At 41.4% G+C, this 25,612-nt stretch overlaps 1 protein-coding gene across 4 annotated transcripts in view; it reads right to left on the bottom strand.

The window, feature by feature from the left end:
* LOC132832251 (catenin delta-2-like) overlaps positions 1-25,612 on the bottom strand; it is a 488,139-nt gene that overhangs the window by 216,141 nt on the left and 246,386 nt on the right. For 3 of the 4 annotated variants that reach the window (XM_060850083.1, XM_060850087.1, XM_060850084.1), the window contains one exon: positions 24,737-24,856. The exons of the other annotated variant lie outside the window; for it this stretch is intronic. In XM_060850083.1, the coding sequence (XP_060706066.1) occupies positions 24,737-24,856 (120 nt within the window). The remainder of the gene's footprint in view (positions 1-24,736; positions 24,857-25,612) is intronic. 4 annotated transcript variants of the gene reach the window in all.

The raw sequence follows: 25,612 nt of genomic DNA, 5'->3' as shown, positions 1-25,612 counted from the left end.
TATTTTGAACTTTGAAACAGCTGGTATCATTGCAAACATGTAGCTGTGTGCTGTTCTCCCCATGTCTGCGTGGGTTTCCTCCGGGTGCTCCGGTTTCCTCCCACAGTCCAAAGATGTGCGGGTCAGGTGAATTGGCCATGCTAAATTACCCGTAGTGTTAGGTAAGGGGTATATGTAGGGGTATGGGTGGGTTGTGCTTCGGCGGGTCAGTGTGGACTTGCTGGGCCGAAGGGCCTGTTTCCACACTGTAAGTAATCTAATCTAATTTTGAGTAAGGTGCCCTGCAGATTCAGAAGTGTGTAGGCACAGAGGAATATATGCCTGCCATACAGTCAAGCAAGGCTGCACAGGCATTATTGAGTGCATCTTGCTCTGTGAATGGTACTGACTTCAGAACACTACTGAATATGATCGTCCTTTTGAGGAATACTGCTAGAGCTAAGTTTGCACTGGAGGTGATGTGGTACAGGATATAAAAGGAAAGACAGGAAAAGCAATAGTGGTAAGAGACCTAATATTTAAGGGTTCATTCAAGGATTTCTCAGGCCACAGGTGTAACTCCAGAATATTTAGCACAGGGAGTAAAGGTACGAGTAAAAGGAAGGTCAGAAAAGAGGTAGCATGAAGGAAGCAAATATTTCAAGTTGTAGCAGGTGTTTCTGAGGCCACAGAAGTAACTTCAGGACATTATATTTCTTTTTGAATGACAGGGCCAAGGATGTCACTGAATGTCTGCAGAATATTCTGAGGTGGGGATGATGATTAGCTTAAGGTCATGGTTCATATTTATATCAACGACATAGTTAGAAAAGAGAAGCGGCCTTGCAGGCAGATTTTAAGGAGATAGGGAGGTGACGACTGGCAATATGAATTCCAGACCAATATTTTGGGGACAGGGCTTTGAATCCCATTGTGGTGAAATTTGAATTTGTTAAAAGGCTGGCATAATGGTGATCATGTAACCACTGTTGATTGTTTAAAAAAATCCATCTGGTTCAACAATACCCTTTATAAAGGTCGCAGAGGTCTGCAGCACAGAAAAAGGCCTTCACCCCATCGAGACTGTGCTCGTTAATAACAACCACTTAACTATTCTAATTCCATTCCTAACACTTGCCCCCCCCCTCCCCCCCACCCCATAGCCTTGTATACCTTGGCATTGCAAAGTGCATCTGAATATGTCTTCAATGTCATTAGAGTCTCTGCCAGTACTACCCTTACGGGCAGTGAGTTTCAGATTCCCACCATACTCTGGGTGAAAAAAATCCTAACATCCTCTCTAAACCTCTTGACCCTTACCTTAAATCTCTGCTTTTTGGTCAATGATCCCTCCACCGAGGGGGACTATTTCTTCTTGTCTACCCTGTCTATGTTCATCGTACTAGCAAACGTCTCAATCATGTCCCCGCTCAATCTTCTCTGCTCCAAGAAAAACAACTCCAGTCTATCCAATATCACTTCATAATGGAATTTTTCCAGCCAACATCCTAGTAAATCTCTTTTGCACCATCTCGAGTGCAATCACATTCCTTTAGAGAATCAAATGAACCACTCTTACCCAGTCAGGCTTACATGTGACGCTCGGCCTACGACAATGTGGTTGACCTTGGACAACCCTCTGGGAACAAGGGATGGGCAATACATTTGGCCTAACCACCAATGCCCACATCCAATTGCCAAACAAAAAGAATTAAAAAGTAAGAGCATTAAGATATTTAGATTCCTCCTAGTATGAGTATGTACAGAAAATGGAAGGGTGAGAAATCAAATACGTTACTGAGGAAGTCTTGCAGGAGAGAGGTTTTAAATTTCTCGGGTATTAGAGTTGAGTTTGGAGAAGCTGAGATCGGTACAAGCTGGACAGGTCACACATTAACAATTATCTTAACAGGGAGGTTTGTTTTGAGCTTTAGAGAGTGGTAAACTAAATAAATGATGGGAACTTGAGGACAGCAGGAAAATCAGCAGAAGCCAGAAAATTAGTTAATGAATAATCAAAGATTAGAAATGGGTGACGAAAGAATTGTTTGATGGTTAATGATATCTATTTCATACAAGGAGCCTGTAAGGCAAATGTGTTCAGCACACAGATAAACCTTTGGACATATTGTATCATAACTATTACTGAAAAGTGGCTTCAAGGGCAGAAATGACAGTTCAACATTCCAGATTATTCCGTTCAAGATACTCAGATATAATACAGGAGGAGATGAAAGGAGAGTGGCAATATTGGCTAAAGAAACAATCACAACTGCGAGGAAAGTGATTACCCGGAATTAGATTGGATGCACAACACAGAAATAGGCCCTTCAGTACAACCACGCGATGCCAGCATTTATACTCCACTTGAGTCTGCTCTCATACTTCCTTATCAAACTCTCCCATTATAGCCCTCTAATTCCTCCTTCTCAAATGCTTGTCTAGTTTCCCATTAAATTAATCTATATTATTCACTTATTCACTATATTATTCACTTTAATCCTTCCTTTTAGTGGTGAGTCCCACATTCTCAACACTCTTTACAAATTGCTTTCTTCCGAATTTCTGATTTCTTGTTGACTCTCTTATATTGATGACATCTAATCATGCTGTTCCACACTGATGAAAACATTCTCTCTGCATTCACACTCACAAAACCTTTTATTATTCTATTCCCGTATTTGGTCCCCAGTCAGCCTTTCTTTTTCAATAGAAAAAAGACCCAGCCTGTACATTCTTTTCCACTAATGTATACCCACGTATTTCTGTTATCATCCTTATAAACCTTCACTCTGTCCCTTCCATTCCTTTATTTCTTTTGTATAGTGCTCTTTGAGCAAAGATTCAACACAGATTTAGAGTAACATCTGCATTTTTCAAGTATATTTCTCTACAATAAATATGAGTGCTCGCTTTGCCTTTTTATTACCATGCTAACCTCACGTGTAATGTTTAGCAATTGATGCATTCATACTCTGAGATCTGTTCCTCTACCTCAGCAAGACTTATAACTTACAGGTAATATGTCACCTTCCTACCAAGCATATTATCTGATGTTAATCAGTATTTATTTACGGATTAGTAGCCACTAAAAGGCATCTTTCTGCCTCTGTCATTACAACAGGGGTGAGAGGTGACGACTAATGCAAGATGGGCATCCGAGCAGCTTTTCCTCTGTGGGCTGCTGTCAGGAAGGAAGAAGAAATACCTTTGTTGTGGAAGAGAGGAGTATCATATGCCCATCAGCTGATCATACCTTCCCCTTTCAGCCTACATTTGCTCCACTCCTCCCATAAGTCCCTACACATGGGTTTGCCAGACCCAGTCAAATCCCTTGGACTTACCCAAAATCCAGGATCCTCAACACATCTTCTCATGCAGTCCCAGCAACATGGTCACTACTCGAATTTTGTGCTGTTGGGACGATAGACCTATCTGTCAATCAGACTGACCAGCAGCTCTCTAAGATGCGATTTCTTCGATAGGGGAACAGAAGTCCCACTCTAAATCAATGAAAGTGGCCCCTAGTGTACTGCCACTGTGGGGAAGCTGGTTCCCAGGTGGGTGGGTTTTTCCATTAGTGGGACAGGAATATATGTCTAATGCAATATCCAGCCCAATGTCTCAGCATTCTCATAATTTCTGGTTCCTTCCTGTAAGGGACTACCTCCAGCTCTCCTGTTTTATTATCAGTGCTGTGTGCATTGTTGTACACAGGATTTCATCTTACTTTAGGCTTAACCATTCTATAAACCTTCTCTTCGACCACACTCTTCCTTTGTCATCAATATCCTTCCCTCTTCTATTTCCAGTTCTTTCCTTCCCAGTTTTGTCTGCATTTTAGCTGCTTATGTTACCTCTGGATTCCCCCCCAACCCCCACCATCTTTCTGGTTTTAACCTTTTGCCATCTCCCCATTTACTCTTCCCACCAGAACACAAGTCCCATTCCCTTTCAGATGGAGTCAATCCCATTGGTACAGCTCTTTCCATTCTCAAAACTGTTTGCAGGGTCAAGTGAAGAGGAAGTCCACTTCCCCATGTCAGCTTTTAGCTTTTGCATTAATTCTTCTGATGTCTCCCCCATACAAATATGAACATGGTCAGGCAATAATTCAGAGACAATGACTCTCAAAGTTCTCCATATTAGTTTAGAGTCTGACTCCCACTGATAAGATCAGTGGAAAAGTTATAGGGGATATAGAAGTCATTAGGAGAATGTTCTTAGTGCGTTGAAAGCTTAACAAGAGGGAAGTTCTGTATTTCATATGGAATCATGTTACAGCAGTGAATAGGACCTGAATAGAATGGCACCCTCTAACTCCAAGTGTGATGGCTGGACATGGGCAAGCACAGGGTGGCAAGCAATTAATAACTGGCAAGCAGTTGAGGACCAATTGTATATGGGGATCAGCTGGAAAGGTGTCATCCCTGTCAGGGCGGTCACAGATCCACACTTAAACAGCACCTAGAGAGACATCCACTTGCTACTAGCCAGCAGCAATATTCTGCTTTTCTGAAAAGAAACTTGGAACCTAAACCAATACTATCCCCTCCCGTCCTACCACACTTGGAACTCTCTGGAGTTGCAAGCCAACACCATGCACCCTCCCTCAGCCACCTTGGAATTTCCACACATTATCTCCATCTGGAACTACTGAACTTGCCCACTGCCCTGTCACTATCAAACTTAACCCTCTCCCTATTACCTTTGAGGCACCCTTGATTATCCTCAATTCTCCCAGTCTCAACACTGAATATCTTGATTGTTACCTCAGGGATGCCTGGGCTTCAATGGAATGAGGAAACAGGTGATGTTTATGCGTTAACTAAGGGGAATTTGTTTAGAACTTGACTGGGTGTCTAAATGGGGAACAGGTAATCAGTGTTTGGAAATTTGTGATTTGTAAGTTGCAACAAAGCTTTCACTAGAAAAGTATGTGCCTGGACTTTGTTGAATTGTCCATTAATGCTTGTGTTTATCATTGATTGCCCATCTATCATTCTTAAATTACCTTTGATAGAGATTAATGTTCCGTTGGTTGTCCTGCACCCTCCCATGACCTGTTTCAAGGTTTCCACATCTCTATGTGTGGATGAACATTTAGGTCAGCATGGACCAATTTGGGCCAAAGGGCCTGTCTCTGAGCTGTAGGATTCTATGACTCAATGCCTCTTCCTCAAATAGCCATGCTCTCATCTTACTGGACAGTCATTACCTTCTCTCCAATGGACTGATTTTCCTGCACGGATAACAACTGACACGCAATACAACAGCTCAATGTTCCCTCCGCTGGTTCAACCAACTTCACCAAACATGAAAATCAACTTTGACTCACTCCAAATTCACCAGGAAGTCTACCCCTCCTGCTACTTGGAATCAGTTGTGAATCTGAAGGCTCATATTTCTCATTTGCTACTTACAGAAGATAAAATTTAATCCAGTGACCATGTGTTTTAATGAGTACTACGGCAATAAAGACAGATTCTCACTATTTGCTGTGGGGACCATAATTTGCCTTGAATCCACTGCTAGCTTACTTCCCAACATTTATCCTTTCATTGGGAAGCTAATATTTTGCCTCCTCAACATTCAAGTCTTTCTGCCTGCCTGTCTGTTTAATTTCCCATTAACCGGGAGCTTCATTAGACCTCACTTTCAAAGAATAAATCTGGGCAGGAGGAAGGGAGATGACTGGAAGAACATTTTAGTGGTCTTCATCATAATTCAGTTCTGAAGAAAGGTACATGGACCCAAAACATTAAACTCTGCTTTCTCTCCACAGAAGCTGCCAGATCTGCTGAGTCTTCCTAGCAGTTCCTGTTTTTTGTTCTAATTTCCAACATTCACAGTTCTTTTTTTTGTTTATCAAAAAGTTTCAGTTGGTGAAAGGTCAATGTTACTAAACTGAGGTGTGATTTGGCCAGTGTAGATTTGAAACAACTACTTGTTGGATCAGGGCTTGGCAGTTATTCAAGAAAGAGTGTTCAGAACAAATCTGATTCCAGAAAGGAAAAGTATGTGACTCTAAAATTTAGAAACCCTCTTCTTGATTTAAAAATATAGGCAATAGTACATAACAGAGTAAGACAGAAAAATGAAAACTTATCGTGGTTGTGGGTATGCTGAGCTGGGAAGTTGATTTGCAAAACGTTTCGTCCTGTGTCGAGGTGACATCTTCAGTGCTTTGGAGCCTCCTGTGAAGCACTGCTGTACTGTGCCTTCTGGAATTTATTTGATTTCAGTTGTTCGTTGTAATGGCTGGTATATTGAGTCCAGGTCAATGATCTTTTTGATAGAGTCCATGGATGAGTGCCATGCTTCTAGAAATTCTCTGGCTGTCCTCTGTTTAGCTTATCCTATGATTGTTGTGTTGTCCTAATCGAATTTGTGGTCCCTGTCATCTGTATGTGTGTGGCTAATAGGGACAGCTGGTCATGGCATTTCGCATCCACAAACACCAAAGAGCTAGAAAACGCCACAACCAGCCGCCCCTAGTAGCCATACAGGCAGATGATAGGGACCACAAATTCGACTGGGCCAACACAACAATCACAGGACAAGATAAACAGAGGACAGCCAGAGAATTCCTAGAAGTATGGCACTCCTCCATGGACTCTATCAACAAGCACATTGACCTGGACCCAGTATACCAGCCACGACAACAAACAACTGCAATCAGCAACTGGAAACAGCAGGTAGGAAACCAAATAAATTCCAGAAGCTACAGTACAGCAGCGCTTCAGAGGAGACTCCAAAGCACTGAAGATATTACCTAGACAGGGGACAAAACACAAAAAATTCCCAGCTCAGTGAACATACCCACAACTGGCACGCGAGCTACAAATCTTTACACAAACCTTGAATGAAAACTTTTGTCAGATGGCAATTGTACAATACTGAATAAACCTAGTAGGATTGAGAATGTGCAAGGCTGAAATTATAAGGGATTTTAAGAAAATTAAGAGAGGATATGAAAAATTACTGGCAAAGAAAATTGAGGAAATTTCAAAGACTGTCTTTAACACTTCAAGAGCAAGATAAAAGAGCTGGAGATCAAAAGTGAATTTGTGTGTAGTGATGCAATATGTGGCATGGTTCTTAGAAAATATTTTGCAAGAGCATGGGCTTTGTGGTTATGGAGAAGGGATCTTAAATATTGGATGAAATTTACTGCCCTCTTCCAAGGTGAGTTTGGAAATGGGAGTGGGGGGCAGTTAATCAGGCAAAATGGTGCTAGGTGGGGTCACTACTATCTTACTGCCTTTGCATCCATTTAGTCTGGGCTTGTGAATAACCTTATGCCTTACCAACTGATATTAAAATGTATAAATAATGACTGCTTAAGGACCTCAACATGCCACTAGTATTCAACCAATTGAAGGCAAGGTGATCACCATGTGGTGTGTTTTCTTATTGGTACCAGTTAAGTAGAGATTGGGCAAGAAGAAGAGAGGGTGGTCCCATACTCAAAGGCGCTCAGTTCAGTGAAGGGCCTGGTATTATGAAGCAGGAATCACTGAGAGTCACTCCTCTGCCCTGGCTGCTTCCCATGGTCTCACCACCACACAGCACCTTCCCACCACACCCCCTCCCTCCCTGATCCTGGATCTGCTGTCACTCAGCTAGGTACCTTGGGAATCCTTGACTCTCCCAGGATGTATTTCCAGCAGCAGCCATTGCTGCATTCGTGGCACTGTATGCAATGTATAGCCACAAGCCTTTGATCAGCTGGCACCTCTCGAGGGTAGAATTTCCATCCCTGATGGCCTTAGTTCTGAGAATGCCTACTACTGGCAATTTAGGTGGCACTTAGACTGGTACTTAATTCCATAGGGTCTTCCCAAAAAGGTGATGCAGGATTCTCATGAAACTGTACAACCTTTGGGTGAAATTTTTTTTAACTGCATGGGTGGCACAATGGCTCAGTGGCTAGTACTGCTGCCCCACAACACTAGGGACCCTGGTTCGATTCCAGCTGTGGATGACTGTCTGTGTGCAGTTTGCCCATTCTGCTCACGTCTGCATGGGTTTCCTCTGGATGCTCTGATTTCCTCCCACAGTCCAATAATGTACAGGTTTGGTGACTTGGCTATGCTAAATTGTCCATAGTGTGCAGGGACATGCATGCTAGGTGGATAATCCATGGGAAATGCAGGGATTTCCCATAATGCATGGGAAATGCAGGGTTACAGGGATAGGGTTATGGGGGTGGCGCTGGTAGGATGCTCTTTGGAGAGCTGCTATGGACTTGGTGGGCCGAATGACTTCACACTGTAGGGATTCTATGATGAAACCTCACTCATTGGATGGATTAACATGATGAGAGAAGGAAGTATTACTGAGGAAATTGCCAACCAGATGAAATTGATCCCAACTTGTTAAATGCTATGCCCTTCATTTTCCGTTCCTCTCTGACCTCGGGTATGGTACCACAAGACTGGAGGACAACTGACATTGTACAATAAGTGGAAGCAAAGGTTGATTGGCCAGTCATCCTACCCTCTGTGGTAGGTAAGTTTTTGGGAAGTTTCTGAAATTTAGACTGTTACTTAGAGATGCATAGTAAAATCAAGGGCACTCAGAACAGTTTAGTGAAGAAGTGGTCGCATCTGACAAACTTGATTACATTCTAACACGGAGGTAACAAGGAGGCTTGTTGAGGGTAGTATGTTTGATGTGGTCTACATGGATTTTAACATTGCTACTGACAATATGTAATATTGCAGACTGATCAGAAAATGAAGAACTCATCCGATCCAAAGTGAAATAGCAGAATTAAAAATTGGCTTAATGGCAGGAAACTAAAAGGTTATGACCAGGAAGTGTTTTTGTGACTAAAAGGCATTATTCATTGCGGTCTAAAGATTCAGCACTGTATCCCTTGTTAATGTAGAATGTCATAATTATTTCGACTCAAATGCAGGAAGCATGATCGAGACATTTGCAGATAGGCCAAATCTTGCCATGTGATTGATAATGAGGAAGAAATCTGTTGACTTCTTGAAGATATTAATGGACTGGCCAGGTGTTAGAAAAGTTGCAAATGAAATTCAATCAAGAGAAGTGAGAAATATTGCAGTTACGAACAAGAAGAAAACTTTGGTAATTCATAATAATTGGCAGGTTTTTTAAAACTGGAGAGGAACACAGGGACCTTTAAATATGTGTGTGCAGTTCCATTATAGAGGCGTGAGAGGTAAATGAGGAGATGAAGCAAATATGTAGTCTGAATTGGCTGAGGTTTTGGGTTAGGCTTTATGAGCATTGAGGCCTTATACTAAAACTGCATAAGATACTAGTTAGACCCTAATTAAAGAACTGCATGCAGTACTGGTGCAGTACATGAGGTAGAATTCGATCACAAAAGGAAGGGTATAGAAGTTTATAAGGACATTCTCATAATGGAGAGTTTTAGCTATGAGGAATGATGGAATAGTCTGGGTTTGTTTTCTTTGGAACAGATGGTGCTGAGGGGAGATCAAATTGAACTGTGTAAAAATTATGAGAAGGTGAGACAGAATGGACAGGAAGGATCGAATTAGATTTGCAGAACAATAACCAGGGGAGATAGTTTTAAAGGAATTAGCAGAAGGATTTGAGGAGAAATGGGAGTAATTATTTATTACGTACTGGTAATCTAGAACTCCTGCCTGAACCACCTTTTGTGGACTAAATTCACAAAACATTTAGAAAACTACCTGAAGGAGCAAAACGTACAGTGCTACTCACCAAGAGGTGCAAGATGGAATTAGACTACATGGTTTTGTTTTGGGCCATCATAGCAAGACAGGCTGAATGGTCTCCTCTTAAATGTTTGTTCCTCCTCCTTCAAAGGAATTCCTGGATGGGTCAGAAGGAAACCACCACCGATATACATTGCGAAGTGTGCATGACTTTCTAGGGGGATCACTCACAATCTTGCATAAATTGTTGTACCTTTTGCACGTACACTTTGTACCTCACTTAGCCCATGTTACGTGCTCTATGCATTCAGTTATTCACACCCTATTACAGAGATTTCTAATAAGCAGCTGAACATTTCAAGGTGAACAGTCACAAAAGACCCTTGCTATGCAAGTGGTACCAATATTAGAAAACCTATTTGTTTCGTGATGACCAATATGTTGGAAATGGTTGTATTTTCTTTTGTGCGATGTTCCTTTAAGATAAAGGGGCTTGGGAGCATTGCGAAGACGAGTTAATTGGTTTCCTGATAATGGAATCATTAGATTTCAAGAAGTGCTCACGTGTCCTGAGGTTGCTATGGGGATGAACAGCAAATATGCAAAGGATAAATAAAATTCGAACTGCAGTGAGGTGGGCTCAGGCAGTGTTTTCTGTTTGGAAGCTCAGAAAACATTGAAATTTCAAGTAAACAGGGACAAAGGAAGGTTCACTCCAAATGGAACCGTTTTCTGTTTTGCAGCCTGGAAACAGATTCTGCTCTTGAAACAAATCTCTGATAATACAGCAGAGACTGCTCCCCTGTCTGTTATTTCATTGGAAAGAGCAGAGAGCTGAAGGCAGGAAGTGGAATTAGATTGGTCAAGCCTCTTTTTTACTTCTCAGAGTTTCCAGTCTGCAGGCTCCAGCCACCTTCTCTTCACCAGAGATGTGCATCCCTTTACAGGCCCATCCCCAATCAGGATAATCTCAAGGCCTTCCCCTTCTATTTGGGAAAAAATGCCTGAATTATCCCCATCCACCACTATCCTCATCTGCCTGGCTCAGCTAATCTTCACTTTGAACAACTTCTGCTTTAGCTCCTCTCACTTTCTTCAGATCAAAGGTGTGGCCAAGGGTACCTCTATGGGGCCCAGTTATGCCCATCTCGACATGGGGTTTGTGCAATATTCCTTGTTTCAGTCCTGCTCGAACCCCACCCACATCACTTCTTCTAGTGCAATATACATTAGCACTGCATCACACCATGAGAATGGCATTGGACCATTCACACCACATTGTACTATTCAGACTACGTTACAACCAGCCAACGTTGATGTTGATGTACAAAGGGACATGGCTGTCCTTGTACATTGCTCAATGTAATAGAACATGCATGCAGGTCCAACAAACAATAGGAAGGCAAATGATATGCTGGTCTTCGTTGAGATTTTGAGTATAGGGCAATGAAGTCTTAGTACAGCAACACAGGGCTTCATTGAGAACACACTTGGAGTTTGAGATTTTGGAGAAGGTTTGTAGCTCAGGTTGTGGAACAAGCTGTCGGTTTGCTCACGGAGCTGGTGGGTTTGTTCACCTGTAAGGTAACATGATGAGTGAGCCTCCGGTGAGTGATATCATTTCCGATTCTGTTTCTTGATTAGGAGTAGTCAGTATGGCTTTGTGCGTGGGAGATCACACCTTACAAATTTGTTAGAGTTCTTTGATGAAGTGGCCAGGAAGGTTGACAAAGGCACAGCGGTAGAGGTAGTCTACATGGATTTCAGCCAGGCCTTTGATAAAGTTCCACATGGTAGGCTGCTCTGGAAGGTTAGATCGCATGGAATCCAGGGGGGCCTGGCAAATTGGATATAAAATTAGCTTGATGGTTGGAAGCTGAGGGCAATAGTGGAAGAATCCTTGTAGGACTGGAGGCCAGTGATCAGTGGAGTGCTTCAAGGGTTGGTGCTGGGCCATTATTGTTGTCAATATCAATGACTGGATGAGAATGTACTAGGCATTAGATTAGATTAGACTTACAGTGTGGAAACAGGCCCTTCGGCCCAACAAGTCCACACCGACCCGCCGAAGCGCAACCCACCCATACCCCTACATTTACCCCTTACCTAACACTACGGGCAATTTAGCTTGGCCAATTCACCTGACCCGCACATCTTTGGACTGTGGGAGGAAACCAGAGCACCCGGAGGAAACCCACGCAGACACGGGGAGAACGTGCAAACTCCACACAGTCAGTCGCCTGAGTCGGGAATTGAACCCGGGTCTACAGGCGCTGTGAGGCAGCAGTGCTAACCACTGTGCCACCGTGCCGCCCACTAGTATGCCGCATGATTAGTAAGTTTACAGATGACACTAAAATAGGTGGTATCTTGGACAGTAAGGAAGGTTATTAGAAATTGCAGCAGGACATTGATAAGCTGGGAAGTGGGTCGAGGAATGGCAAATGGACTTTAATGCAGATAAGTGTGAGGTCTTGCATTTTGTAAAGTTAAATCAAGGTAGGAGTTTCATAGAACATAGAACAATACAGTGCAGAACAGGCCCTTTGGCCCTCGATGTTGCGCTGACCTGTGAACCATTCTCAGCTCGTCCCCTTACACTATCCCAAAATCATCCATGTGCTCATCCAAGGATTGTTTAAATCTCCCTAATGTAGCTGAGTTAACTATATTGGCAAATAGGACATTTCACGCCTTTACCACTCTCTGAGTTAAGAAACTGCCTCTGACATCTGTCTTAAATCTATCACCCCTCAATTTGTAGTTCTGCCCCCTTGTCCAAGCTGACGTCATCATCCTATGAAAAAGACTCTCACTGTCCACCCTATCTAATCCTCTGATCATCTTGTATGTCTCTATCAAATCCCCTCTTAGCCTTCTTTTTTCCTCAAAAGATCTTCTCTCTAGATCAGACAACATCCTGGTAAATCTCCTCTTCATCTTTTCCAATGTCTCCACATCCTTCCTGTCATCGGGGCAACCAAAACTGTACACAATATTCCAAGTATGGCCGCACTAGCGTTTTGTACAGTTGCAGCATGACATTGCGGCTCCAAAACTCAATCCCTCTACTGATGAAACCTAACACACCATATGCCTTCTTAACAGCATTATCAACTTGGGTGGCAACTTTCAGGGATCTATGCATATGGACTCCAAGATCGCTCTGCACATCTACACTACCAAGAATCTTTCCATTGACCCAGTACTCTGCCTTCCTGTTATTCTTCCAAAGTGAATCACCTCACATTTAGCTGCATTGAACTCCATTTGCCACCTCTTAGCCCAATTCTGCAGTTTATCCAAGTCCTCCTGCAACCTCTAACATTCTTCCAAACTGTCCACTACTCCACCAACTTTAGTGTCATCTGCAAATTTACTACTCCAGCCACCTATGCCTGCATCTAAGTCATTTATAAAAATGACAAACAGCAGTGGTCCCAAAATAGATCCTTGTGGCACACCATTAGGAACCGAAATTTACAAGGACATTGCCAGGAGTCAATGGTCTTAGTTATAGGGAGAGGTTAGGTTTTTTTCTTTAGAGCATAGGAGACTGATGGGGGGAATCTTATGGAGGTGTATACATCGTGAGAGGCATGGATAGGGTGAATGTACTTTGTCTTTTGACCAGAGTTGGGGAATTGAGGTCTGGAAAGTATCAGTTTACAGTTAAAAGAGAAAGAATAAAAGGGAACCTGAGGGGCAACATTTTTACACAGAAGGTGGCATGCATATGGAATGAGCCGCTAGCGGGCGTTGTTAAGGTTAGCAACATTTAAAAGACACTTGGACAAATACAAGGATAGGAAAGGTTTAGAAGGATACAGGACAAGTGCAGGGAAATGGGGTTAGCGTGGATGGACATTTTGGTCAGCATGGACCAGTTTGGGCCAAAGGGCCTGTCTTCGTGCTGTAGTACTCTATGACTCAATGACAGTAAATGATATCACCCACTATAACAAACCAAGACACACAAATTGCAAGTGGGACACAACATCTATGTCTCATCGGAAGCTCATTGATGATGTTACCTAACATGGTGACAAAGTGTCTGAGAACAAACCCACCAGCACAGTGAGCAAACCACTAACACTTTGAGTATTGTGTGAAGTTCTGATCTCGTTAGCACAGAAAAGGTATACTTGCCATCCAAGGAGCATAGTGAAGAATTCACGAGAACAAGTTCTAGGACAGCAAGTTTACCCAATGAGGAGAGATTGTGTTGACTTAGGCCTGTATTCAGTTCCTTGGATGCTGCCTGATCTGCTGCGCTTTTCCAGCAACACATTTTCAGCTCTGATCTCCAGCATCTGCAGACCTCACTTTCTCCTCCTAGGCCTGTATTCACTGGAGTTTAGAAAATGAGAAGGGATCCAACTGAAACCTATAAAATTCTGGCAAGGCTGGACAAATCTGATGCAGAGTTGATGCTTCCCTTGGCCAGAGGTTCCAGAACAAGGGGTTACAGTATATACCATTAGAACAGACCATTTCAGACTGAGGCAAGGAGAAATTTCCTCAATTAGATGGGTGAACCTGTGAGAATCTCTACCAATAAAAGCTCTGGAAGCCAAGTCACTGAATATATTTAAGGAAAAAATAGATTTATAGAGGCTAAGCAGTATGAGGACAGAACAGGAGTATTGCATTGAGATAAGGATCAGCCATTATCATTGTGGGTGTAGATTGGCTTGATAGGCTTGTTCCTATTTTCTATGCTTCTACTACACCATTCGCACTGTTGTACATCATTCACACCACATTAGAAATGAGCCAATATTACATTACATGAGCTCGTATTCACTTTATTTATGTTAAAGAGGGTGGAATATGTGTAATGTTTAGAGTGAAAGAGAAAATGAGTAAAGGATAAGTATGCAAGTTATTAGAATTATCATTTTGCATTGATTTAAATATCAATAATTTGGAAGCAAGACTCTTGCTTTAAGAAAATTTAGACAGTTTCCACATGGTGCCACAGGGTAAATCATTAATTAGGAATTGTATGCATTAATAGTGTTTTGGGTGAAAATATTAAGACAGGTCAGAGGGTTCATTCAGCCATTTGGGAGAATAGAACAGAACACAAACGTGCAGGCATTGCTCTCCTGAATCTGTGGCTCATAAACAGATTTGTCAGACTCATCTGAGATAAGCCCTGACACTGCCTCATGCCATATCTGATTTAATAGCAAGCAGTGCTGCTGTCACTGAATTCAAAGATGAAAATCTTCCACATCCAAGCACTTAAAGACCTTAGGTGGCACATAAACATAAATGATAATATTTGTCTGTGGTAAATTAGGCTGCTCAGTTACAAACAGAATTGCCCAAATATGAACCTACCCTTGTAATTTTTAAATTACAAAATGCTTGCATGACTCAAACAGATCATTTAGTCCAACAGTTCCATGTCAGTGTTTATACACTTCAAGAGCTTCCACTCTCCTCATTTTATCTGATCCCATGAATGTATTCTTTACATTCCTTTCCCCTGCATATGCTTTTCCAGCTTCTCTTTAAATGCATCTATGCTATTCACTTCAACTATCACATATAACTGCAGCAAGTTCCAGTTCTAAACACTCTCTGCATAAAGAAGTTCCCTTTGGATTTATTAATGACAATCTTACACTATGGCCCCTAGATCTGATCTCGCCTGATAGTGAAAACATCTTCTCCATGCCTGTCACATTGAACTCTTTCACAATATTGAAAACCTTTACTGGGTCACCTTTCAGTATTCTCCTTCTGTAAAAAAGAGCTGCATTCTAGTATTTTTTTCCTCTCTACTATTTGCTTGTATTTGTAGTTGTGCAAACCTGTTTTATCTCTAATGTTTGGCAGCATTGATGAAAGCCAGACTTTGCCTCTGAGTTTTACACTTTAGTCGAGGGAAAATCTTTCAGTTATAAAAATTTCAAAGGATTTTACAAGCAATGATTCCTTTTGAGGCGCAGTCCCTTTTGGAATGCAACAGCTCCCACAGAGCAAGCTCCAAAAAAGATAAATGCCATATATGACTAGGCATCACCAAAAACGTTTTGCCTACACATTACCATATTAAATACTATCACAGTTAAAGCAACTTGGTTGCCAGTATATAGACAGTAATGTTAAATGCAACATAAAAAACTTGTTTTTAATGTGCTTTCAAAGTAGAAACCTGTCCCCCTGTAAGTCCAAAAACAATCTCACAGTAAATCCCACAGGTGAGTGGCAATCTTTCTGTCTCAGACTCACAATGTTGTACATTCAAACTCCACTGAAAAGCCTTTTCATAAAATTTACGCCAACACTCTCAGTGCAGTATGATGTATTTCTTCAACCAAGGCCCTGATCGTCCTTTCAGATATTTCAAAGTGTAGCAATAGAGTTCCTCCAATGTCTTGGCCAACATTTATAACTTAACTGTCACCTAACAGTATGATGTGGAGGTGTGAGAAATGCACTGGGGTGGACAAGGTCAAAAGTCATATGGCACCAGGTGATAGCCTCACAGGTTTATTTGAAATCACAAGCTTTTGGAGCGCTGCTCCCTTGTCCCATGAAGTCACTTCAACTGATGAAGAGGCAGCACTCTGATAGCTGTGATTTCAAATAGACCTGTTGGACTATAAGCTGGTGCCATGTGACGTTTGACCTACAAAAAGAGTAATTGGGAAATGATCTCATTGCTATTTGTGAAGGCTTGCTTTGTGCAACTGGCTGCCATGTTCCTTTCATTTTTATACTTCTTTGATGAATTCCTTCTTTAGCTGTAAATTGCTTTGAGATATCTGCGTTTGTGAAAGGTTCGATTTAAATGCAAAATCTTGCCTTTTCTTTTTAGTGTGTTGGTTAAGACATGGTCAAAACTGCATAGAAATAATCCTTCTTGTTCTATGTTGACAATAAAAGTTTGAGAATGATATGGCACAGAGGGAGGTCTTTCCAACTGTTTCACATGCTTTTACCAACTAGTGTGAAAACAACGCATGACTTAATCACAAGAATCAACCTGGCTCAGTTGGCATTATTTTTGCCTCTGTGTCAACTGTGGGTTGAAGTTCTAGGTCAGGATAGGCTCGGCTAATTCATACAGATGTACAGCATAGAAACAGGTCCTTCGGTCCAACTCGTCCATGCCAATATCCTAAATATCCTAAATTAATCAATCCCATATCCTAGAATTTGCCCCATATCTCTCTAAACCCTTCCTATTCATGCTACCCATCCAGATGCCTTTTAAATATTGTTACTGCACCAGCCTCCACTACTTCATCTGGCAGCTCATTCCATACACACACCACCCTCTGTGGGAAGAAGTTGCCTCTCAGGTCCTTTTTGTATCTTTCCCCTCTCGCCTTAAATCCATGCCCTCTAGTTTTGGACTCCCCTACACTGGGAAAAAGACTTTGGCTATTCACCATCTCCATGCTCCTCATGATTTTATAAATCTCTGTAAGGTCACCCCTCAGCCTCTGACAATCCAGGGTAAGTGGCCCCAGCTTCTCAAACTCTCTAGCCCTGTGCTCAGTGCTGTGGTACACAGAGAATACCACATGGTTGCAGGTGCCACCTGTCATAAAAATGCTTGAGCCATTGTCCTATCTTCCTGTTCCAGTGCATGTTAAAGATACAATGCATTATTCAGGAAGAGAATACTGTTCAGCATAGTATCCTGGTAAAATTCCTCCTTCGACCAACACCACCAGCAGCACTGATCAACCACTTCTGCATTTTACTGATACCTGTGGTCGTGCTTGGGAATGTAGGAAAAAGAATTAGCCTTTCAATCCTTGAATTTGTTCTGTCACTCACTTAGATAATGCCTAATGTAAATGTGAACTCCATCTCCCCAGGTTGGTTGCATAACAGCTCTTAAATTTTCAACTGAACTCACTTCTTTGTAGGAGAGAATTCCAGATTTTCATCACTTTATCATGAAGAAGTGATTCTTGTGGTCATATCTGTACGACCTAGTTTTAATTTTAGTTTCATCTTACCTGTGTCTAGACTTCCCTACTTGAGAAGGTAGTACTATCAAGACTTTTAATCACCATACACACATGAATTAAATCATGCAACCATGTACTATACTTAAAGCAGTCCACAAACCATGCCATATAACAGACTCAATACATCTTGAAGCTTTTTCATGTATTCCAATATTATGATATAATGCCTTATAAATGCAAATATTTATCTATTATATATTAAATACATAGCAGATGCATTTGTCATCATCAATTCTTATCGCCATATCTATGACACTTACTCTTGTAAAATATGTCATGCTATAACTATACCTTTTCTTTATCAGTGCTATTATGGGCAAGAAAGTGTAATTCCAACATAACAAGTTTACATTGACAGTTCGTGTATATCTTCACATCCTGGTCCAATTACACTGTTTCACCTGAAGACTACATTTGATTTTGATTGTCTGCGCAGTGTCATGGGAGAACTACTCATTTTTATTATCACTTGAAACAAACATTAAAATGTCAGTGAGTGATAACACTGCCATGGTTATGATGTCCTCAATCCCAAGAGGGCAAGTGTGGATCTTCACATGCTAAATTTCTTTCCAGCTCATCCTGACATTTTCTCTGTTAATGAACAGAAGAAAATACATTTAAAACCGAAAGGACTGCGGATGCTGAAAATCAAAAGCAGAAACAGAAATTGCTTTAAAAACTTACCAGGTCTGGTAGCATCTGTGCTGAGAAAGCAGAGTGACCGTTTCAGGTCTAGTGACTGTTCTAAAGGGTCTCTGGACTGGAAATATCAACTCTACTTTCCCTCCACTGATGCTGCCAGGCCAGCTGAGAAGAAAATTTATCTTCTGGTGCTTTAGTCAAAAGGAGGAATGATGTGAGCAGGGACTATGAGATCACACTAAATGAACAACTTCTTTGCACTCAGAAAAAGTAATCAGAAGTATATGTTCAACATTCAGTTCAGATTATTCACTGTGTGAAAAGTATGTTTCATGCTGTCTTAGAGATTTGTTTCAACTACTGTACTTCTGTTCCAAGTCATTGTTTAACTGCAAAGATTTCCCAATCTTAGAGAGAATGGACATGTGCCGAAATGAATTTGGAAGGCAATGATAGGAGGCTTGTGCCCTTTTGCACCCCATCCTTTGCAATCTGGTACAAGGTCACCCACTATTTCTTCGGTGATAGAGGGGGTGAGTCACGAGGGGATTGGGAATGTGACATATTTCAAATCCAATGTTCAACTGAAATCTTGTTTTCCTTTTCAGCTGGGCACAGTATCCCATAGCATTATTCCACAAGGAGCAGGGGTTCCCACCCAATTTTCTGACCAATATTTATCCTTCAAATGTCATCAATAAAATAGATTCTCTTGCCATCATCGTATTACTGTTTCTGGGGCCCTACTCTACACAAATTGACAGCTGTGTTTCTCTACAAACATGGACTACACTTCAGTATAAACTGTTTCATCAACTGTAGAGTGTTTCAGTATATCCTGAGGTGATGCAAGGAACAGTATAAATGCTTGACTTTAAAACTAAATGTTTTTTTTAGAAAGCAGAAGTTTATATTTGAAGTGATACTGAACAGAAGAATAACAAATCCATCTTGGCAATCTTTAGGTCATTTTCTTTCAGGCAAACATATTGAAATATTCAAGTGCTTCTCAATGGCAGTTCAAAGCTAATCCAAAATGAATATGTTAACATACACACCTAATATCTAAAAAGGCTTTGACTAAGAAGCACATGATGGAATAAAATAAAGTCCACAGCAGCCTTTATTAAACAATTATTTGGCATCACATAAATTCTTGGCAAAGATAATTGGCCACAGCCTATTAAGTATTTGACATTTATCTACTATAACTCATTTAGTTGTCCAAATACTCCTTGCAAATACATAATGATGGACTTGAGTGATTAGACTAATCTTGTGCCACACACTTTAGTAGCAATGTGTGGTTGCATTTTATGGTCTAAACTGGTGAATTTACAATGTCCTTTAGATTGAATGGAGACAAGTAAGCAAATCTCCTGCCTACTTCATCATAAAAAGTAAAGAATTTTAAATAATTTCTTTTCTCAAGCAACAATGAAGAAAGAAGTTATGTGTAACATATGATTTCCACTTCTAGGGGGGAATGTGTTGGACTGAGATTTTCCTTCCTTTGTGAGTTGGTAACAAGGACAGACCTGAGACAAATGCTTAACAGAAAGGCTATAATTGGAACTGTTTCCGAAATCATGAGTTGAAGGCTTTAGTGTTACAGTTTATGTCATCAAATGCAGAGGCAGGTTTTGACAGTCCTCCTGTCTACATACTTCGAAAGAAAGATAAATTTCATTTTACAGAAAGCCAGTCTATTTACAAAGGTGTCTTGCAAGGTGGAACTGCACCCACCTGGTTCTATTCTTAACTGTCTATTAGTATCCAGATACCTAAATGCTTATGACATAGGAGGTGGACTAGGTTATTCAAACCCTTGAACCTGCTCTGACATTCAACAATAACATGGCTGATTTTCTACTTAACTCCAGCTTGCCCTACCGTTCCCAACTCTCTAATTCTCTCACTACCTAAACTTTTACAAGCTAATTTGAATATATTCAATGACTGGAAATCCTAGCTCCCTGGAACAGAGAATTGCAAATTCCCAATCCTTTCAGTCAAGAAAGTCTCAGCGATAAATGGCTGATCACCTATTCTAGGATTGTGACTTCAAGTTCTCAGTTAATGTTCTTCTTTATTCACAGGATGTGTGTTTTGCTTACCAGACCAGCATTTATTGCTCAATCCTAATTGCCAAGATGACTGTCAGGAGTCAACCATATTGCTGTGGGTCACATGTAGGCCAGAATGAGTACAAATGTAATATGTTCTGTAAAGGACATTAGTGAACCAGATAGGTCTTTCAGACAATCATTAATGGCTTCATGGGCATCAGTGAACCCTTATTTCTAGATTTTTATTCAGTTTAAATTCCATCATTTGCGACAGCAGGATTCAAACTCAAGTGCCCATAGCATAACCTGGGTCTCTGTAATATGAGTCCAGTGGCAATACAGCTAGGCCATAAGAACAAAGGAACTGGAGGAAGCTATTCAGCCTTTCAATCTTGTTCTACCATTCAAAGATCTCATAGCTGATCTGTAGCTTAATTCTATATTACCTGCCTTTGGCCCATATCCATTAATATCTATGCTTGACAACAAGTTACCCATTCCCTAGAAATGTGAAAACAGATAGCAAAGGATTCTATTGGTATCCAAAAAGAAAACAGTAAGCAAAGTAAATGTTGGTACTCTATACATTGAGAAACTATAGAAACTCTTGCTATCTATTTTTACATTTCTAGCTTGCTTTCTTTTAACCATTCACTCAATCTGGCTATATCCCTTTGCAGCTTCTTTGCATCCTTCTCACTGCTGATGTTTCTACCAAACTTTGTATTGTCAGCAAACTTGGATGTGTTATACTCGGTCCCCTCATCTCACTTAAATTAGTGGTGACAACTGCTGGGTCCATCAGTGACTGGTAAGGATACACATCTAGTGAACCTGAAAGAGCTCCTTCCCTTTCTTGTCCAGCTGAGGTTGCACCTACAGCCCAGTGGTGTATGAATCAACAATATCCTGCAGCAAAGCAGTTACACTGATTTACTTACTCGACTGTGTCTGTGCAGACACATTCCAAATGATTAAATATCTCCCATAATGCTCCCCTCTACTAGGTCCATGTCCCCTGAAAATCAGAAAGATCTTAATACTTGAGACAGAGCTTGTGCGGAACATTGATGAGGAAACACAAGAGGAAGAAGATTGTCTGGTAGCTACAGACATTGAGTTCATTGCATAACCCCAAGTACAACAAGGTCCAGATTTACCTGGCCCTTATCAGGCTGGAACACAGGTGGGTTGGCCAATAAAAGTAAATGGCCACACATCACACAGCTAGAAGTCCTGCCTCGGATTCCATCCTCTTTGATATTCCAGAGGGTGGGGAGAGTGTGGATCTCAGAATAGGTCCAGTCAAAGGCCATTTCCTGAGGGAGAGAGCAGGGTGGAGGTGGAGAATCAAACCAGCTAAAGGGAGATGAGGACTATGTTGTGGGACAAAGTTATGAAGTTGGGAAGGATTCAGAAAAGGTAAAGAAACATGCTTCCCGTTTCACAGGCTTTTACCTTTGAAGTTAAAGTTGCAGCAGCCATTGCAACTCGGGGAGGATCCAGCATTACGAACTTTGCTTGTTTAGGTTATCAAACCTTTGGCGCTGCCTGCCCTTTCATGGACATCAGGACAATGGATTCTACCTGGGCATCAGGAGGGGTGCAGCTAGAAAAAGGTATTGCCCACTCTGAAATTGAGGCCATTGAATTGGGGCTACTGAGGCAAGCATAGCCTGCACAAAAAAGAGCAGAATGTCAGGAGGGAATCAGGATCCAGAGAGACGAGGGATACAAAGGATAGGGGGAGACAGAACACGGAGCAGAAGATCTACAGGCAGAGGCAAAGAGACTTGATCATGACTGAAAACAAGTATTGAAGGAGTGTGAAACTCAATGGAAAGCTGGTCATGATGACCTGTCTCTTTATTGGACATTTGTGGCATCTCAGCTCAGTGCACATTGGTGCATCATGCTGATGACTGAATACTTCTTGACTGGAGATGATATTAAGATCACAACTGACAAGGCATTTTGTACTTAGACGGCAATAGGTCCAGTGACTTGCACAGTATGGTGGTGCCCTGCAATGTTCTCTTACAATATTGAGAGGTATAGATAGAGATGTTGGTAGTTGTCTTTTTCCCTAAGATGGGCAATTTCAAGATTGGGGGAACATTTTAAAGGTGAGAGGAGAGAGATCAAAAGAAGACATAAGAGGCACATGTTTTACACAGAGGGTGGTTTGTGTCTGGAATGAACTTCCTGAGGAAATGATGGATGCAGGTATAATTACAATGAATCAAAGACATTTGGATGGATATATGAATAGGAAAGATTTGGATGAATATGGACCACAAGCAGACAGGTGAGACTAGTTTAGTTTGGGATTATACTCGGCATGAACTGGGTGGACCGAAGGGTCTGTTTCCGTGCTGTGTGACTCTATTAGTACTTTGGTCTCAGTGGCTCTCTGCTGCACTCTGCATAACATGGTTTTCTGACAGACATGGACCTTGGGAAAGGTGATGTTCTTGGGTTGACTCACTGGGAGGAGTGAGGTATGAGAGAAGGCTGATTTGGAAGCAGATGGAGGTTATGCAGAAAAGAAAGGTGCCCCTGTTGGGTAGTCTCCTCCTCCTACTCTTCTGGAAGATGACATTCCTTCCCTCCCTTGCAGTACCAGTACTCCAGCTCCCTGTGCCATGTGCTACCTTCGGTCCCAGATATGCACTGGAAGGCTTTGACATTTACATTCTCTCAGGGAGACCAGCAGCATCAATGATTGTTATTTTAATTCAGTCGTCATTCCTGTCCTCATTAGCACAAATTGGCAGAAAGGTCTGACTCATATATGTTGATGTTTGATAGCAACTGTAACTGTTCCTCTTGAAATACTGTTGCTAACTCTCGTCTGATGCTCTCACTTTTTCTTCCTGTGGTTATATCATTTCGTTCTGTGATATTTTTATTTACTCATCAATTCTGACACCCCCTAAACATCTTGAGCTGAATCTCTAGGCACTTGTAAACATACGTTATTTAGAGGGAGAGTTTGCTATCCTTTCTTGTCTGATTTACAGTGACTGAAAATTACATAATATTAAAAACTAGGCTGGATTGTCAATGGTTTGGCCAACTCAGATGCCTGTTCCCCTTTCTGACAGACATATTGAAGCAGGGGTACTTCCGTCACAAGCATAGGAAACCTGTACTCTGCAAGATCATTCGAAATTAGTGCTGCATTCATCTTTAACCCATTCACATTTTCAATGCCATTTTAAACAAGCTATTCAAGGATCAGCTGTGTTTGATGTGACTACTTAATATAAGTGTGTTGTTTTTATGACAAATTGAGCACTCAAGAGAACTTAAAATCTTTGAATGGTCTCACAATTGTTTTTGTTTTCAGTATGGAGTGTGAATGAGTGAGAAGCTCCCTTGGATTGTTAGAATTTTTCCAAAAAAATGCCACATGGATTCTGAGATCCTCCATGATCAATATTGTTTGAGCAGCTATGGAGGTAACACTAAGGTAAATGTTGGCATGAAGGGACACGAGTTGGTATAGAGCAAACATGAGGCATGGAGAGTGAGCAGGAGGCATGAGTTCAACTGGAAGAATGGGAGTGGGTGGAGGACCTAACAGCTTCTAAACCAACTGAGATGAAGTCCCAGAGTAATGAACAGGTCTTTGGACCAGCTCACATTAGCTCTCACACATTCCAATGGCCACCTCTGATTGGACTCTGCTCCTGCCTCCTGGACACGCTGTACCACTTCCCTTTAAACTGGTGCCTCTGCCAAGCTAGGCTATTTCTCAATGTGAGCTACTCAGCTTGGTGGCTAAATTCTGGTCAATGGTTTCCAAGAAATATTTTTTTCAACTGATTGCTCAGTTTTTCATTTGTAAGCCTATTTGAGTCTGAATATGAATAAAGTATATTTGGACAGGTTCAGCCATTGGTTTGTGGAGGGATGTTTCTGGCTTTTCTATCCCAGAGTAGCAGTCTGTTGTAAGAGAATCAATGGATTGGAATTTGAATTTTCCTTCAATTTATTTCTGTTAACTACTAATTAATCAAGCAAGTTTTGTGGTTAGAGCATATAGACGATAAGAGGTGCTGCATCTGTCACCTATAACAAGTGGCGTTCAGTAAATATATACAATACAACTAGAGTTAATTATAATGCTTTCACTCTTTGGAATTGTGAGCATGCCAAGGCTTTCAATTGTAAGTTGCAGCTGTAAATGTTCACGCACAGACATGCAGTCAGCAATGAAAGCACTACAAGGTTATGGTAAGGGCTTGACAAGGGTGAGCAGGAAACTTGCATCAGGTTATCTGGCGACAGTTTGCAGAATACAAATAGGGCCATTAACCGGGTAAATGGAACTATTGGGTAGGCTTACCTTGGCAGCTTCCTTAAGGTGTGCCATCTTCTCCCACATCTGTTCCCAGTTGTATCAGGTGCTGCGCGCAGGGTTGAGCCTGACCGCCACTTTCTGCAGGGCATGCTGCTTTGCTGAACTCTGGAGTGGCAAACAGAGCAACCCTCCTCACACCCAAGTCATATAGCAGCACCTTCACGTCATCAGTTATCAAGCAGGGCGTTTGAGTACTGCACCATTCCATTGGTAGCCCACCCTCTGTTTCCTGAATCCATGTTGATTGTGCCAGCCCCTAAGTATTGCATGCTAGAATTTGAAACCGCCCAAAAAACACCTTCAGTAAAGCTCTAATATATTTGAGATAATTTGTAGCATTTTGAAGGTTATTACAATATTTGGTCCTCAATGCAACCACTTATATTTAAGTGGCTGCATCTCTTTAACTGCGAGCAACCCAGTAAAGTAATTGGGTTAGGGGCACATATAGAAATCTGTCCCCTATAATCTACTCTTATTTACACATTTTCAGTTTTAATTATAATGCCCACATTCATAACAAAATCTTTCTATGCCACACTAATTCCAATTGGCATTATCACTTGCAATGCCAGTCAGTTTTAGGTGTACCAGTTACTGGGGAGCAGGGAGTGGGTGGAAGATAAGTAGGGTACCATTGCAATGTTATTTTACATAATCAGTTTACATTGTAAACAAGGGTATACAAATCTATAATAAAAAAGGTGACACAGAAATGGCTGGAGGCGTAAGATTTGTAACATAACCGAGATGTCTTTTGCTAAAGTTATTCTTCTAGAAAACACTGATGACCCTTATAAACATATTCGCCAGTGCAGCCTTAACTATTGCTGCACCAACACACCACTACAGTGAAGTAAA

The sequence above is a fragment of the Hemiscyllium ocellatum genome, chromosome 34, assembly GCF_020745735.1.
Source record: "Hemiscyllium ocellatum isolate sHemOce1 chromosome 34, sHemOce1.pat.X.cur, whole genome shotgun sequence".
NCBI classification, from domain to species: domain Eukaryota; kingdom Metazoa; phylum Chordata; class Chondrichthyes; order Orectolobiformes; family Hemiscylliidae; genus Hemiscyllium; species Hemiscyllium ocellatum.
The sequence above is the reverse complement of the archived record's forward strand: the minus strand, read 5'-3'. Positions and strand labels throughout refer to the sequence as shown.